Below are 18,660 nucleotides of genomic sequence, written 5' to 3' on the forward strand. Positions count from 1 at the left end.
CCGTTTAAATGTTATCTAAAACGTTCGTTTATACACTTTCCCGTGCATCCCTGACGAACTATAAGTACTCAAAAAACGCCGAAAATTCTCAGGATTCCAGCGGTGCCATCCATTCTTCTCTACCTATCCTTGATCGCGATCGCCAGGGTTCCGAAGTGTGTTAGCATGCTAGCTAAAAGGCCTGGCCAAAATGTAAACAACAGGCCCAAACCAAAAAAAACATGGACGTCTTCTTCCTTCTTCTGTTAGTTGATCAGATAGTAGGAGACCACCCTCTGGTGGTTTTCAAATGGTATTGCACTCCAGATTGCATACAGGGCCCATCACAGCACACACATATGATGATGATCAAGACATCTTACACATGTTCTATTGAAGCCCAAATCTAATGATAGGATATATATATATAAATATACATGTTTTCCTTTGTAAGAGGGGTAGTGTGGCTTTCGATAGAAGCATAGATTTATATATGTAATTTAAGTACAAAATATGATTTTGGCCCCCATAAAAAGGCAAAATTAAGCAAAATGGCTGGCACCAGTTTTGTAGATTTTGAATAAAGGGTGGCATTCACTGAGTTAATAAACATTTATTTTAAAAAAAAAAGTCAAAAATAGTGGAAATAGCTGATCTACAAGCTCACAACGCGTCGCATCAATGTTCTTTTTTAAGTATAAAGTTGTCAAATATGTCAGTAATTTCTTTGTATACTTAGGTTATGTATCATATCTACCATGTGTAACTTCAAAGCCTAAAAGCCAAACAGAAATGTAATTGTCAACAACAAAAACACAATTAAATCGTTAATCGCAATTATTTGAGTGACAATTAATCGTCATGTAAAATGTCATATCGTGACAGCCCTATGTAGGAGAGTCCCTGAATATCCAAATATTTGGATACTTGTTTGGCAGGCCGGTGGTATTCAAACATGCATAATGTGCTTTGTTTTGCATTTATATTGTAAGCAGAGTATGCACAGAACACATTCCCATTTGGGCTAAGTTTTCTGAAAAACTTCAAATATTATTCAAAGATTACAAAAACAAATATGTTGCTACATACTGTACATGTACTGTACTACACAAAAATGTGTTCCCGGCCTGAATGGGTTAATCAGCTCGCAATGTTCTTGTAGATCAGTTATTTATTACCACGACTTACAATAAGCAGATAATACATCACTATAATAAACATGATAACATGTCAGAACATCAACAACAATATAACAAATGCATATGAATATCAATCTAAAAAAAACAATATAATCAGTAAAGAAAAGGATAAAAAAAAAAAATCTGGAAAATAGTTCAATTATTGTTAAACATCTGCATTAGGCCTACTTACTTTACACGAAGTCTACACAATTGTTGAAATTTTTTGTTTTGATCAAAATGAGAATGTTTTGCCTATTAATTGCGACTGTATGCCCATATATGGTTATCCCTGATGTCATAAGCCCATTGCTTGGAATGCCCATATACGTATGGACATATTGTGTGAGTCTCATGTTGTCTATAACAGACATCATCATATCCATATTTGGGGCAACTCGAATCACACTTTTCGTTTTCGCCCTTAGGCATCTTACTGGTATATCTCTCCTATGTACCATGTCAACAAGTTATTGTATGTTTCGGGTCTGAGAGGCTAAATCTCATCAAATGGTGGTCCGTGGATAAAATGCCAAATAAATAATGGACCTTTAAATGAAAAGGGTTGAAAACCACAGGTCTAGCACATTGTATGAAGGTATTTATCAATCATTGATCATTTATTTCTCTCTGCATTGGTCAGACAAAGCTGGTCAGTAAATGGGACAAAATAATCTAAATATTAGACCTCAAAAGTGACTAAAAAGCAAATATGAAAGGCAGCAGAAACACTGGTGTGTGTGTGTGTGTGTGTGTGTGTGTGTGTGTGTGTGTGTGTGTGTGTGTGTGTGTGTGTGTGTGTGTCTCACAATGAGAACTAGAGGTCAGGCTGACAGCCACTGAAACCTTCAGCTCCACCTGGGACATCAGACAATAAGACTGACTCTGACCTCCTGCACTGCAAAACCCCCAGTGTCACCTGAACCCTTACGGTTCCATTTTTACACACTCTTGAGTTCAATTGACACTTGGGATTTTGCTGTGTACACCCTTCTTGATTAAACGGCAAATAAACCCTTTTTTCGCTTGTGTGTCGCGTCCAATCGATTTCAGACAAAGAATCGATATAGTGACAATGAGAAAGAGAAAAAATAATTGAGCGAGAACGAGACCCTAAAAGCACAGGCAAAACAAAAGAAAATGTGTGTGTGTGTGTGTGTGTGTGTGTGTGTGTGTGTGTGTGTGTGTGTGTGTGTGTGTGTGTGTGTGTGTGTGTGTGTGTGTGCATTTTGTTCAAAACTGAGCTTTCCTGTAAACTTTGGAAGCCAATCTTAGCCAATCAGGAATGGTATATACTGTATGAAAAATCTGAAGGACCCGTTTCGTTTAATCACTATAGAGATAATGTATACTGATTTTGAAAAATCTGTAGGAGTACTGTCAAAAAAAATGTTTTGCCAAAATCGGCCTCCTGGTGGCAGCCAATTTGAAAAATCCGGGCAGAGGTTCTGCTCTAGCATCCAGGGAGTGAAAAAACAAACAAAAAAAAACACACACACATTGTATATCCCTGCTTTGCCTACACGTAACCTTGATGCATGAAAACGGTTACACTCTTTTCACCTGACCTGTACATATTTTGTTCCGATTGTATTGTATTGTGAACACTTCTGCTTTGGCAATGTAAATGTATGTTTTCTCATGCCAATAAAGCCCTTTGAATTGAATTGAATTGTGTGCATAGTTTTGCTGTGAACGGCCCAACGATGCCAGAGATTAGCTGGTCACAGACAGACACATACTGTACACACACGGACAAACACAGCGACGGACAGACAGGGTGCAAAACGTACCTTTCGACCTGGCAGAGACAATTAAGAAGATCAAGGAATACTGTACATAGTGCCATGTCTTACTGGCAGAGGGAGATGGACATTATAATGTAATGAGGGAGCAAAAGTGTGGCAGCTCGCTTTTGTCTGCAAAGAGTAAAGACATCAGATGTGTTCTGCCTTCATGTTAATAGTGTCACACCATGCGTCCCAAAAGCAAAGCTGTAATTTTTCGATAACATGCTAAATTGAGTGGTCTCCCAGAGGGCGGACCGAAGCCGTCTCGTCTCCCTCTTTACAACGTGTACAAATACTGGGAAGCTCACAAAAGGAATCTATTTGATAACCCCATTCAGAGGAGACAATCGACTTTCTTTTCCACCCCACATTAAATCAATTTCATCTAAATCCTCCCATCAGGTTGGATTCAGAGTCTAATTGAGAAGTGGAGCAGTGGGGGGGTGGATGAGGAGGCTATTCTCTGCAGAGACAGGATTCCAACAGATTAACAGAGAAGTGTGTGTGTGTGTGTGTGTGTGTGTGTGTGTGTGTGTGTGTGTGTGTGTGTGTGTGTGTGTGTGTGTGTGTGTGTGTGTGTGTGTGTGTGTGTGTGTGTGTGTGTTCACTTGGTTGTGTCCAGACAGCATGTATGCATGCCTGTGTAATGCATGTTCATAAAATCATTTTAGTGATCAGTCTTTCCAATTTTTGTATTTCTGCCAGCGGGGAGGCTTATTAGTTACACAACTTGACAAATATATCTCATATGGGGGAAAGTTCACATGTGTGGGAGGGACCATGTATATATTTGTGGTGGTGTGCTACCATACCACATCAATTGTTCTTTGACAATTTATTTTTTTATTTTTTCTTGCAAACTGGGCCAGGGGTAGGGCTCGATAAGCATTTTGCTTCCCCCTTCCCCTTTTCCAGTATCATGTACACCTTATCAGGTTAAATGGACTTGACAACCCTTCTTTCTTTACTAAATATGTTTGTCATGCTCATACTGCACCAATGCACATCACATGTATGTATTGTCCTATGAACTGGAAATAAACTAAACTGAACTGAACTGAACAGTTTGATGGCAGCTTTAACCACTTAAACCTATTCTTGGTTGTCCCACAGGACTCTATACTATTTACCTTTCTGTTTTCCCTCTACATAAAAAATATCTTCTTTCATCTTTTTTCCCCGACAACATGCATGGTTGCTGGGGTAACACTTTCTGTGCCAAAGACTGATTAATCAGCAAGATGGCGTTCTCGGCTAATCTAGACAATTCTTGGACATACTCAAGCGGATGTCGTCCGATAACGTCATGACGCAACCGGAACCCACGCGTTGTTTTGTTTTTCTTTGACAGGGCTTCTAAAAACCTCCTCTCATGTTATTGAATGGAGCGATCTGCTCAGAACATGCTGTGCTGTGTCGCGCCGAACCTCCTCATAGAGGATCATGCACTCTCGCAGATTCTTTTCCAGATGACTAAAATAGTCGCACGTGTGCATGGGTGTGAACGACACAGAATATTCTGCACTTTTTCATAAGTAAGGCAAAAACAACCATTTTTGGCCAGAGAAAGTGTGGTTAAGAACGACACAGCCTTTTGGAAACTGACAGTTCTCTGAATCCATGTGGACAACCGCATTCAGAGGTCCCTCATGAGGCCAAGGGCTTTAGAGCCGTATCAGTGATTTGACTGCTGCAGGCCTGCAACCAATTGATAATCCTGGATTAATCATGTTTCCTGACCTTGACATGCACATAGTGTTTGAAAGCAATCCCTGGGAAACTAGCAAACTATTGTTTACAATATCCTGCCTCTTAATACGGCCCGCCCGATGGACAGAGCTGAACAATTACTAAGAGAACATCAAAATGGCTCTATCCGCAATGGATTTCTAGAGATCAATCTTATTATAGTCGAAAACCATGAAAAACAACTGACCCACGAGACCACAGAATCACTATTTTAAATTGTCAAATCCATACATTTACAGGTACAGCAGTCAAGTCTGTACCTGGTTGTGGAATATTGTAACATATGATTTGATTTGTGACTTGGTTGACCATTAGAGTAACATACCATACAGTATCTCATACACATCTCCAGAATTATTCTATTATTCAACCTTGCGAATTGGGAACTCAGGTCATTATGCATTTTTATCCAAAACAGCAATGTTATGCTACAATAAAGTGCATTTGGTCAGAAGATTTAATTTTTCTTGTGCGATTAATACCCTAAGATATTTTTTTTAACTGATGTTAACTGATGTGTCCTGAGTACACTCACACAGAGTGTGATGTAAACTTTATTCGTAAACAAGGTACATTTTTCTGAGCATCCACGATGCGAATAAAGGCATCAACCTGTATGAATGAGGCATCAACTAAATGAATAGTTTTGATACCTCAACAGTTTTCGTATCCCCCCCGATGTGTAAAGCTCTAAAGAGTGCAATGCTGCAAAGTCACAAAGTGCTCCAGCCACAGTGGCAACCTGTCACTCACTGTGGCAACGATTCTCCGGATGGCAGCAGCTGCCATGTCCTCTCCTTTAGGCTGGCCAACCAGGGTCATGCCCAGGTACTTGACGTTGAAGGCCATCCCTTCCAGCAGCGTCTCCTTGGTGTCTGTCCAGTTCTCCGGAAGCTCTGATTGGACAGTGAGACAGAAAGTTGGAATCAGCTATCAAATACAGAAATACATGTATACACTGAATAATATAACAATCTGACTTAATTCAGTGGTTCTCAAACTTTGAAATTTGATGGTTTCCCCTTAATTTTGACAGTGTACATATGGAACCAAATGGACCGTTAGGGTCCATTAGTACACTGTCAAAGTTACAGACTTGTAAGGGTCAATTTAGACTCCCATAAAGGAACCTAGAGAGTCCCTGAAATCCACTTTGAGAACCACAGGCTTAGTTCATCAAACAGTTAAACATCATTGTCAAGGAAGTTAAGTTGCTTCAAAGAAGAGAGTGAGTGCACTTTGGGAATTGCCTGATGTTCAACAAAGCCCAAAATAAGGAAGCAACTCTATTCCTGACAGTTCATTTTCATATGAAAGGTTTTGAAAAATAGGATATTACTTGCGAGTGCGACCCATAAAAATGGGCCCACAACTAAAAATGGGTCATGATCCTATGTCTGGGAAACAGGAGTGAACACATTTCACAAAACATGCGGAAATTGTTGTGATGAACATGTTGCACTGAAATGTGTCTCGTACTAAATGTGAAGTGTCACAACAACATTATTATTTTAGCATAGTGGTAATTCTTTTATATGTTTCAGTTGTCTGTTTCTAACTAATTTCTTCTTTTGTATCTGCAAAGACCACACATTTTTAAATAATAGGTCAGATCAATAGCATCACTGGACAAATTAACAGATTACATTTTCATTACGTTTTATCATTCACTTAATAATGACACATCTGAGGAAATTACAAATGCATGTAACAAGTCAAGAAGGAAATATGCTACACAATACGAAAGCAAAGTGAACTGGTGGCTGCAACATTATGGGAAGCTAAAAGCTGTCTACCTTAGAAAGCTGCAGTGCCCTACTGCCATCTTGGCTGTCATGTAGCTCTCCTACTAATAGCACTACACAGTCCCTTAGGTGGATACTGTGAGGCTGCAAGGAGAACTGTGAGAAAACAGAGAGGCCATGCAGAGAGCTTAAAATACCCCTCAGTGCCACATGGAACTGAGACAGAACCCTGCAGAAAAGCATCAGGACAGGAATTCAACCCAAAGTGCTACATGACATGACTCAGGAGAATCAGTCCTACACCATTTCACATTTTCATATCACAATAGCCAAAATAACAGGAACAACACACCTTCTCATAGCAATTTAAAGCCATTCATACATACATACAGTACATACAACATGTGGTCATTATTGGAAAATAGACAGTTATGAACTAGCTACAATAATCAACAATTGTGCATGACATATTGGTTCAAAAATGATTTTGTTAGCTGACTATTACTTCTGCTTCCATAGCAGAGTAAACACGAGACTGTTATTGACAAAAACAAATCAGGAAGTAACAGACAATGCCTTGATTGAAAAATCAGAATTGAGTAACCTACAGTCTGTGCATTAAGGCTAGCCTCGCGTAGCCAGGCTTACTCATCTGCGAAGAGAAAAGCCTGGTGACAATATCAGGCAGAGACTGTTCAACTTCCGCCGTGAGAATTTCAACGGAAGACTACAACGCATGACGTACCTTCCGTTAAACACAGCACTTCCGCCACTTCCGCTAGAACCAACCGGAAGTCATATTGTGGCCAGGGTGCATTAAGGCCATTTATTACACGGCTTGGTTGAATGCTTGATTCTGATTGGTCAATCACTGAATTCAGTGGTGTCTTATTTCTGAATATTGACCGCTGAGCTCTATAACAGACCGCTGTCTAATCAAAGGATCAGAGCACCTGCTGTGCTTGATTTTATGCTGTATCCATCCAACACGACAGACATGAACAAACACACAATATCATTTACAGCTAAACATGGCTAAAAATATATTTTATTTGATCAACACTTCCTTGTTTTCTGAGGCAACAGTGTTGCGCTTGACGGACGGCCGCACCTGGCAAAATCAATGGAATTATTGGAATACATTCATTTCCTTAACCAAAGAAATACTTTTGTTACTTCAGTTTGTTAATGAATTTATTAATCATCCTGTTTATTTCTCAACAATGACCGTCGCGCCGTCATTGATCCCTTTCATAACAACCAAGACAAAATGTAGTTCCAAAATGGATCGTTTTGCCTCTTTTCCCTTTGTTTCATGTGTAGACTAGAGGTGTATGCACAGAGAGGATGACCAAGACGAAGAAGGATGCAAGAGAGCCCAACCAACACTCTATAGGACTATCAGCAATGCTCAACGTCGGCCGTGCCATCTGTCACCAGCAGCAAGCCCCCAAGCAGCTGTTTGGGCGCAGAACAAACGCCATTCCCTCATGCCCCTTCCACTGCACTGAATTATTAACTGCGTTCCAATCCCACTCAATGAACCGCTTCAAAAGCAGAGAGGGCATTTGATGTTATTTAATGTGACTGGTTATCAGTTCTCATTTCGTTCTCCTTTTTGATTATTCCTTTTGAGCTGTCAGACAAGAACCGTGACCGGAGGGGGGGCATATTACAGTGATTCAATTGTAGGCATGTTATGTTATGTTTTTTGTTTAGTTTTTGGTCACTTTCACTTTATTGGAACGTTAAATTAAAAAGGCAAAATGAAACAGCCAAGATTCTAACGTGTGTCTCCCCGTGGGAAACTCAACATCTACCTCTAGGCTAATCCTTCCTTGGCCAGAGGAGAGATTAGGCTTTTGGGCTTCAGGCTGAAGCTACAAGGCTACATAAGCACAGCAGGCTAGTCTCAAGCTCTTGTTAATACTTTTAATTGGTTAAATATTAATAAAACCCACAGACACACTTTCACTCCTACTGTACAAAATCACACAACACGTCAGTACGCATTGTTGTGAGCTTGTAGTTCTGCTATTTTTGCTACCTGTATGATGAACTAGGCATTCATTTGAAATATGGAGATACAAGGTTTCTGCATGACATCAACGATTTGGTTATCAAATCGTTTACAGTACAGCTGTGTAATGAAGAAAAATGTTTCCATCAAAGAGCACTGCACAGGAAATTCCACACTGGTAAATGTGTCAGAAAAACAATGTCTACCTTCTACAACAACTCAATGTCAGGCTCAGTTCATTTCTTTTGGCTCAATTACAACATTTCTTTTAACAAATATAAAAGACCTGCCAGTGCCTGTTGGATGGATGTACTGTAGTGGGACACATCTACTGTAGTTAGTTACCTCACTGACAATTCTGTAAAATGATCAAGCCAATATAGCCACACTGCTCAACTAATAAGGTCCATATCATAGCTTCGCCAGGCTATAAATATGAATTATTTAAGAGCTTCATGTTGACGCTTTGGGCTTTCAAGTGTATTATCCCTCCAAAAGAGGAATGCTTAATATTTAATAAATCCCTCTCTCTGTGTGCGCACCACTATAGAGGGAGAGGGACTGATAAGAGTGACAGCAACAAGCAGAGTGAAACTAATTGGATTTGAAGTTTTTGTTTTTCTAAAGCAAACACCAGAGCTTCACTGAGGAAAATGTCTGACTTTGAATTCTCTGGAAGCGACTGCATTTATGAGAAAATACTATTACATGTTTGCATTTGTACGTGTGTGCGTGTGTGTGTGTGTGTGTGTGTGTGTGTGTGTGTGTGTGTGTGTGTGTGTGTGTGTGTGTGTGTGTGTGTGTGTGTGTGTGTGAGAGAGAGAGAGAGAGAGAGAGAGAGATCCAATTTAAGAATAACATGAAACAAGATTATCAATGGAGGGGCAGAACTAAAGTCTGTATCTTTACTGACACATGCACATCCTAGGCCATACAAATTATTATATTCTTAATACTTTACTTATTTTATTTTTGGCCCAGTTTTCTCCCAATTTAGTCGTTATGGTAGTTATGTTCCTCCCTGCACACATTTCTGTGTGTTGCCATAGCTCTTGTATCCTACTTACTCGTCTGGCAGAGAGGTAGCCTGGTAAACCAGTCTCTCCTCTTTCAGTTTACGAGGCTACCAGTGAGGAGCCTCCATCGAGATTCAAACCCCCAGTCTCTGTGGTGGCGGGCAACTACTTTACCTCTGTGCCACTCGAGTGCCCTTACTTGAAAATCACACCAGTGTGAACTGAGCAGTGATGTCTATTAATTTCGAGGCTGTGTGTGTGTGTGCGTGCGTGCGTGCGTGCGTGCGTGCGTGCGTGCGTGTGCATGCACATTTCAATGCTGCTCAACAGCACCTCTCTGGTCACTCAACGGTATTGCAGGCTTGGCTCAGGCTACATACAGACAGACAGACAGACACGGACGGATACACACACCATACACACACGGCCCCACTATGGAGACGGTGTGACCACCACTCAAAAAGAAAAGAAGAAAAAAAAGAAGACATAGAAAGACGACCCCCCAGGTTGAGAACCATTGCCCTAGGCCTAGGCCATCTGAGAAAGTGCTTTACAGTTATGACTTAAAAAGTTAAAACTAAAAATATATTACCACGAATGAAGGCACAGAATTTAATGATTTACATTTTGCCGCACAGGGATTACAAGGTATTCATATAGAACCATGATATGCAAACTCTGAGCATTTGAATACTGTAGGTTTGGCCTTCTAGCACAACACATTTAACAGTCCACTGAGCTAAAAACGGAATAGTGCAACATTTCACACTCACAGTAGCTGAGGTGACCAAAAGAAGTGTTTCAAGTGTGCAGCTAAGGTTGTAAGCCTTCAGCCAGGCAACACGCAGCCATCACCAGCTGTCTCCTACAGCTACACATGTACGTATTTTAAAATAATACCCCGGTGGATTCTCCCTCACACACACTGTGAGGATTAATTACCAACACAAACAGCAGCACAAAGATGTGCACACAGGCAGGTTTGCCATTAATATGCAAGCACACTCACACAACACACACACATCCAAGTTTTCTACGAAGGACAAACATCACAATGTCATTGCAAAGGCTGGTCTTACAGTTTGCTCCGGAATAAAACACAAATATTTGCCGTTTTCCTCTTCTCATAATTGTCTATATCAAGGGTCTTCAACAGGGGGTCCAGGACCCCTAGGGGGTCCTCAGAGTTACTACAAGGGGTCCTCCAAATCTTTGTGTGATGGAAACTTTTTTTCTCCTTTTTTACATGAATCACTTAAACCCTGTAGTGTCCATATTCTGAGAACCTTAGCCAAAAATAGCAGATCTAAAAGCTTGTAGATCGGCTATTTTCGTCAAAGAGCTTTGGTGTAGAGGGGAAAACGAGCAGACTAAGTACAGAGTGAAAGGTCAAGTTTATTAAGTATTGAGTTGACAGTTCACGTGGTTATCTGAAAACACAAATCGCCATGAATCCAAAATACACTATATGGAATCTATGGAAAGGTTGTGGGGGTCCCTGCTTCATCTCTCTCTCAACAAAGGGGTCCTTGGTCTGAAAACATTGAAGACCCCTGGTCTATATTAAGCTGGCCATTCATTCTGTGATGCTCTCATTCACCGACTTGGCACCAGCAGCTGGTTTAAACCAAACTTCCATCTGAATCACTACAAACACATGAGGAAGTGAAACATTCCGCAGCACTCTCTATTCCAATCCAGCTGACCCACCTCGTACAAATGTGTTTTACTCATCCTTCAGAACATTGAATCTAGGCCACCACCTTGACAGGAAAATAGGCCGCATATGCAGAGAAGATGGTGGGCTGGGAAACGGAGAGAGGGGGACTCACTAGAACTGGGTTTCTGATTCTGCCTTGAGGGGGAAACCAGTAAAAGCCAAGTACTTCCTTTCAACAACTGCTCCTTCTTCTACCATTCTTTCTCAACCATTTAAACCCTCTATTCTTAATTAAATGGACCCGAGTTAACTGTACTTGGACTGTTTTTTTTCCATCTAAATCTCTTTCCTAAAAATAGGCGATCAATGCGCCGCGTTGCGCGTAGAACAGATGTGCTATATTTGGCCAATGTTCCCCCCAGAATAGGCATGCTGAGGTTCAAGTGGTTAATTATTTCATCCATACACACTTACTGTACTCATTTACCCACAGCCCTATCAGGCGAGATAGTGAATGAGAGAAAGTATCATTAAAGAGCTAAAGTAACAAAGAAAAGTAACAGCTATTTTATCCACCTGTTTCCGCGAGAATATACTGTAGCATTATTCGCGGGACACTTCCGGTTAACAGCAGACATACAAGCTCACGTCGCGTCGCAGATGCAACCGTTGTGAGCTTGTAGATCACTCTCGGCTGCAGCGCCGGAAGCTGCCTGCACATTCTACGCAAAGCACGATGGGATGTTGGAAAGTTGTGGATACAGTGAGATCGTCATGCAACAGTGTTGCTCAACAGAAATATCAGATCAACAGAAAAACCAGAGGGTGTTGGGTTAGGGTTAATTTTCAGTGAACGAAAACAACACTGAGTAATAGTGTTTGTTCAGTAACAGAGGTCACAGCGTCTCTCCAGCTAGTAAACAAAAACATCTGTGTGAAGCAGAGACGTGCAGAGAATTTTAGAGAGAGGCAGGGGCTGACATATCTAAAAAAGGGCCTTTTGGTGAAAATGTCGAAAATAGCAGACCTCCAAGCTCACAACTTGTCGCGCTGCGACGAGTTGTGAGCTTGGAGGTCGGCTATTTTCAGTACTTGATACCACACTAAACGAAGCATAAAAAAGGCAATGTGGCATACAGCATGGTTTTCTACACAGAGAGGGCAATTCTTTCAACATAAGATGCTGCATTCAAAGAGTTTTTGGAAAAGGCAGGAGAGTTTGGAAAGTAGAGTTTGGAAAAGGCAATTCTTTTGAATGCCACCTTCAGGTATGGTATGGAAAGAGGGGCATTTGCATTTCACCATTGTAAAAACTGCATTCATGGTCTTGAGAGGGTACCTTTTATAGACGGGTAAAAGGGCCGGGGCTCAAGCCCCCATGTGTGCACGTGCCTGGTGTGAAGTGAGCGGTGCTGAGGATAATGATGATAAACCCACATGACGTGGCTTTGTGCATATGATGTGTTTTTAGACCTCAAAGAATAAGACCCTTTACATAGGGTTATTGGGAGGTAGAAGCTCTGATAAGCACATTGCACATGATATGCACATTGCACACACAACCCATTTAAAGACTTAAAAACAAACATTAAAACCTTAAACTGCCAGTGGAGGGAGGCAAGACTTGGGAAGATGTGAACAGACTTCCATGCCACAGTTAAGAGGCAAGCGCCACCATTTTGGACTTTTGTTATTGAACACACTCTACATACCGCATTGATTGTTTTGGGAATATAGAGCAATTTAACACAAATAAATAAGATGTATAGGTCTGTAACTCTGAGAGTGTACAAAGATGGAGCTACCTTGGTTCCATTTGTACACTCTCAAATAAATTATCATTTTTCCAGGACTTTACAATGTGTAGAATGGGGTCCCAGAGACAACCCATTGTACACTTTTGGAGTTACAGACCCGTAAAAAGGTGCATTTGGACATTTTTACAGACCCGCACCCGGCGTTGAACCAGTGGTGTAGACCAATGGTTCTCAACCTGTGGGTCAAATTATTTTGGGGGGTCCCCAGATGATTAACTTAATGTACAACATTGTTTTCTCTCTTAACAGTAAACAAACCAACATAACGTTTAAGAGTATAGACTGGGTATCTGCACATTTCTAAAGTGACAATTTAAAGACTTTTTAATACCTCTAAAATGGCAAATTAAACATTGGCCAAAATGTCAAATATTAGAGGCAGAAATTGTGAAAATAGCAGATCTACATGTTCACAACGCAACGCGTTGTGAGTATGTAGATCTGCTATTTTCACAATAGAAACATGTTACACAAAATGTTATGCCTCAACTCTTAGTGCTCTTCAGGGTGAGGGGGTCCCCAGTTAAAGGGTGAGGGGGTCCCCAGCAGTTAAAATATGATTATTTTGGGGGTCGCGGCCAGAAAAGGTTGAGAACCACTAGTGTAGACACTAGACAGATCATGTCTCTCAATCACATCTGCAAAACACTCACCAACGTTGCTAGGCAACCTAAGCTATTAGCTCTAACAATCCGGCAGCTGTCAGGAGGCGGTGCCTCCAAATTGCATTACCGAACACCTTGGCTGCATATCAAAAAAGGCACACAAAACACATCAAATGCTGGGATAACACTGGAGTTAAGTTGCTCTGCCAAGAAATGGAGCCCCCGGTAATACCCGGCTACCACTTCTGGAATCACATGTTCTGCACCCCATGGGCCCGTGCACAAACAGCACATCATGGCATGTTGCAAGAGCTGCTCTGGGATCCTTTCAGTGCTTATTACTGGGTGCAGAAGTTAATCAAACTGGTTAGGGTTAGGGACGGTTATGCAGTATGAGGATTCAAACATTATAGATTTTAATTTAAAAAAATAGACATTTCATAAATCTAAAAGCTCCTAACGTGTCTCGATGCGATGTGTTAGGAATATAAAATAGGGCCGAAAGTGGTTAAGCCCCCTTGATTGCTTAACTCATTGAATGCCCTTTTCAAGATGGCCGCCAAGTACCAGGATGCCACGTTCCTAAATTTCTAGTGCACGGATCAATTTTTAGTGCACGGATCGTGCACGCCCATGCACCATATATGCACCATATGTGTAGTACTTTTTAACAGCTTTCAAACAAAAAAATCCGCTTGGAAATCCGTTCAGGCATTCATGAGATAGAAGCCTTCAAAGTCAGACAAAACAAACACTGCCACCTTCCTAAATTTCTAGTGCACGGATCAATTTTTAGTGCACGGATCGTGCACGCCCATGCCTAGATCATGCACCATATGTGTAGTACTTTTTAACAGCTTTCAAACAAAAAAATCCGCTTGGAAATCCGTTCAGGCATTCATGAGATACAAGCCTTCAAAGTCAGACAAAACAGACATTTTTGACATTTTGAAAGATGTGTTTGTTATGGGGCTAAACATGCAATTTCGCAATTGCGATCATGCCTAATACATTTGAGGCATTTTTAGAAATTCTTTTATAAAAAAAAATTTTGATTTTTTTTTTTTTTTTCAAAATGGCTTCCAACTCGGGAAACTCGGGCTGTGGCAGCCTGGGAGTACTGTAATAACTCGTGAAACTCGTGCCTTGGCAGTCAATGAGTTAATTGAATACTTTATTAATCAAATGTAAAGATAACCCACTATACGTGTTACCATACTGTAGTTCATTATTTATTTATTATGTCATTCATTCAGTCCCCCCACTTTGGAGTATTTCTTGTCACTGCACATGAGCCATAACAGTGATTTGTCACCAGAGACATTGGTATTTGGTATCACAGTATGTTCTGCATGGTAGTGTTATGTAAACGATGGTACACGGATGACCTTTAGACTGAGCGAATCGTAAATAGTGAATTGTATGGTACGTGACCACCACTGTAGGAACAAGAGTAGACGTGATTTCCATCCATGATGCAAATTACACAGTAAGCGTATTATATATTTATTTGAAGGAAGGCAAGCAGGCAAAGGGAACCTGCTGTGTGTTGTGTTGTCACGTACATCACAGGTCTCTGGATGGTTCAGGTGTGGTGCAGTTAAGTTACTCAGTCATGCGGACAGACTGGTCGCTGGAATAAATTCTCTCTTCTCAAGTGAGAATATCACAGTAAACAGCAAGTCTCCTTCAATAGATCAAAAGCACACTGTTTGTAGAAAAAAGGTTTCAAATGGGTTTGTTTTACACGCATGCCAGAGAGTTACGCTAAAATGACGAAGACTTGCTGCTTACACTCTCACCTGAGAATAAATTGTTTATTACAGTGACCCGTCCTTCATTATGTGTGACTATGATATCTATATGTATGGGGATAACAATTGAGTAGAAAAAGCTGTTACTTGTTACTATGTTACTATGTTATTGGATATAAGGTGAAAAGTCCTTAAGATATTAAGAGTTTGTGCTTAGCGATATGTTCTAGAAAAAGCAAACGTACTTCTATGCATTATGCAAGATACTTGGAAATATTCTTCCCTTTACTTTTATTCAAAAATAATTTATCATGTTCCCTTTTCTTTCAAACATACCTTTAGGCAAAATCAACAACTATAAGCTAACCCAACACAAATGACTCTTCCAAGTCTTAATCATAATTGGTAATCATAAACAGAATTAAAAAGAAACTATATCAGTGCAGCAATCAAACCTGCTCATCTTCTTTTTAAGTCATTTTAGTTAGGCAGCTTTAGATAATTGTCTTTGTCAGGAAACATGTCTCTGGAATGAAATGCATTCAATTTTATATAATGTATATGCCCCGGGGTTCTTGGTAAAGTCAGTGCTAATGTGAGTCTTTCAACATAATCCTCTATAAACCAGGAACACCCATTAATTGCTTTTGCTTCCAACAACCTATCTGCAGTTAATCGTAATTGTGATGCAAGTTATCAGCTACACATGGATGGGTAAATTGAGAAAAGGGAAAGCTTTTTGGTTTAGACCGAGATATGGAGGAGGAAGTCTTCCTAGTTTAGTGAAGGTAATCGGGAATTTTGCTTTTGAATTTGAATACAGAGAAAGAGTTCTGCTCTTTAATTGCTAGGGATGGACACATTATTTTGTCCATCAACTTGACACCGTATAACACATTATGAAGATGTATCTATACATATTTATCTATATGTGAATATATGCGTGCGTCTGTGTAATTATGCAGAATATTTGCAAAAACAAATATTCATTGTGTTAGGTAAATCCTGGCCTGAAAAGGTACAGTAATTTATTCAGGAAAACCAAAGACAAGGAAATACATCAAAGGATTTCCTGCGCTAAATGGTAATTGCCTTTGGCTACATTTGGAATGCAAAATACACCCCTCCCATCATGAAGCTTCTTAAGAAGGATCAGTGGATCCCTAATTGGAAAAGCGCAAACCACTGCCCCAGTCTTATCTTTTTTGCTTTAAGTAGTATGTCTTGTCTTATCAAGTGTCCAGAGAATGAAATGAGATTAGGTCATCAGGGGTTGCTTTAAGTGCAGCCATTACTGAATGCTTTATATCAACAGAAAACCCAGACCTTTGAACTTTATCCCTGATCCACTACCATCCGCTTGCTATTTATGCATCAGATTGCATGTCATAAAACGTACTTTATATGTAAATATCGTAACAGTCAAGGTCAGTATGTCGAGTCCAAATAATACACTACTACTACAGTACAGTGTTAGAAGCATCAGCTAATTTCACTGAAATAAACCACTTACTGTAAGTCCTATTTTCAAACGCAGCTAAAATAGCCAATCTACAGTCTCACAACATGTCGCTTAGTGACATTGTTGCAGATTAGGGAGGTCCGATATTGGCTTTTATGCCAATATCCAATTTTCAGATTCCAACTCTTAATTTCCGATTCTGATATCAACCAATACCGATATATGGGGGCTTTTACTAAATAATGTCAACAATGTCATCACAACGTCATGGAATTAATACAAGCCTAATTTTATTGTGATGCCCCACTGGAATGCATTCATAAATGACTACAGCAGTTGAACTAATAAAAAAATATATCTTATTTTATTATTATTTATTTATTTTGACCATTATTGAGTTTATAATTCATCGAATCAATTGGTTTGATTAACTTCTGCAGCCCAACTTTATTGTAAGGCGTAGATTTGTTTTAATAAGTGCTTTGATGAAAAAGATGGGTCAAGTTTAGTGTTGCCCGATCCCGATCACGTGATCGGATCGGCCGCCGATATGGCCGTTTTTATAAGATCGGAGATCGGGGGGAAAAAAAAAAATCGAAAAAATATTTTTTTTTTTTTTTTTTTTTTTTTTTTTCAAAAAAATATTTTCTGGGAGTACTGAAAGTTACAGGTAAGGTGAATGCGATATGACATGTAAGCTTACCATAATCACAGTAATCCTTAATCATTTTCAATCATATTCAAGGGCTTTTGGAGAAATGAGACAGACAGAGCACTGCAGAGGGAAGGTGATTGTGTCAGACTCTGTGTACAGCTGGCAGCTGATGCCAATAAGTAGTAATTGGCCCCTTGCTAATGGATCAAAGGAAGGCAATTATGTCTCTCTGCACTGTCAACTAGCTCAGTGGTTCTCAACCTGTGGGTCGGGACCCCCAGGGGGGTCCTCAAATTATTTTGGGGGGGTCCCCAGATGATTAACTTAATGTGCAACATTGTTTTCTCTCTCAACAGTAAACAAATCAACATAAAGTTTAAGTGTATAGAGGGTATCTGCACATTTCGAAAGTGAAAAATTAAGGACTTTTTAATACCTCTAAAATGACAAATTAAACATTGGCCAAATTGTCAAATATTAAAGCCAGAAATCGATCTACATGCTCACAACGCCTCGCGTTGCGAGGCGTTGTGAGCATGTAGATCTGCTATTTTCACAATAGAACCGTGTTATACAAAATATACTTCCTCAACTCTTCAGGGTCGGGGGTCCCCAGTTAAAATATGATTATTTTGGGGGTCACGGCCTGAAAAGGTTGAGAACCAAGTGATAGAATGAATAGAATTTTTTTTTTCTTCTTAATGCCTTGCCAAAAGATCGGATCGGGAAAGATCGGGATCGAATCGGAAGCAATAATATTTGATCGGTATCGGATCGGGAGCAAAAAAACCCTGATCGGGGCATCCCTAGTCAAGTTATTTAGAAATTCAACATTATTTATTTAATTCATATGAAAACCAATTTCAACTAACCCAATTCTGTTTGTCTATCAGCAAAGCATGTATTTTAGGAAATAGATGACTGTATTTCTTTTGAACCAGGTTGGGATGATCAGTAGGCATATGCCCTGAAGACAAGAGATTATTAACTTTTGGGTCTGAAAGGTGAAAATTGAAGGGCACGATCAAGATCACAACAAAGATCAAAATCCAGAATGGATACAGCAATGATGTTTTTCATTAAAGACCCAGTGAAATGAAAAATACGTTTTTCACACTTTTAGAGCTTATCTGTGGTAATCATATGGGCATTCCTAACACTAGATGCCAAAAAAATAGAAAATAAACAATTCTTTTGTATATTTATATCAAAGGTCCCTAAATAGGCCAT

The 18,660-nt window shown here is 40.0% G+C and overlaps 1 protein-coding gene across 1 annotated transcript in view; it reads right to left on the bottom strand.

Moving 5' to 3' along the window:
• Positions 1 to 18,660, bottom strand: part of LOC308300168 (low density lipoprotein receptor adapter protein 1) — a gene marked incomplete at both ends in the record, with an annotated part of 62,351 nt that overhangs the window by 14,964 nt on the left and 28,727 nt on the right. Inside the window, one exon of the mRNA XM_080743972.1 lies at positions 5,450 to 5,592. Coding sequence (XP_080600098.1) covers positions 5,450 to 5,592 — 143 coding nt within the window. The remainder of the gene's footprint in view (positions 1 to 5,449; positions 5,593 to 18,660) is intronic.

This window comes from Nannobrachium achirus (assembly GCF_963921795.1).
Source record: "Nannobrachium achirus genome assembly, chromosome: 16".
Lineage (NCBI taxonomy): Eukaryota > Metazoa > Chordata > Actinopteri > Myctophiformes > Myctophidae > Nannobrachium > Nannobrachium achirus.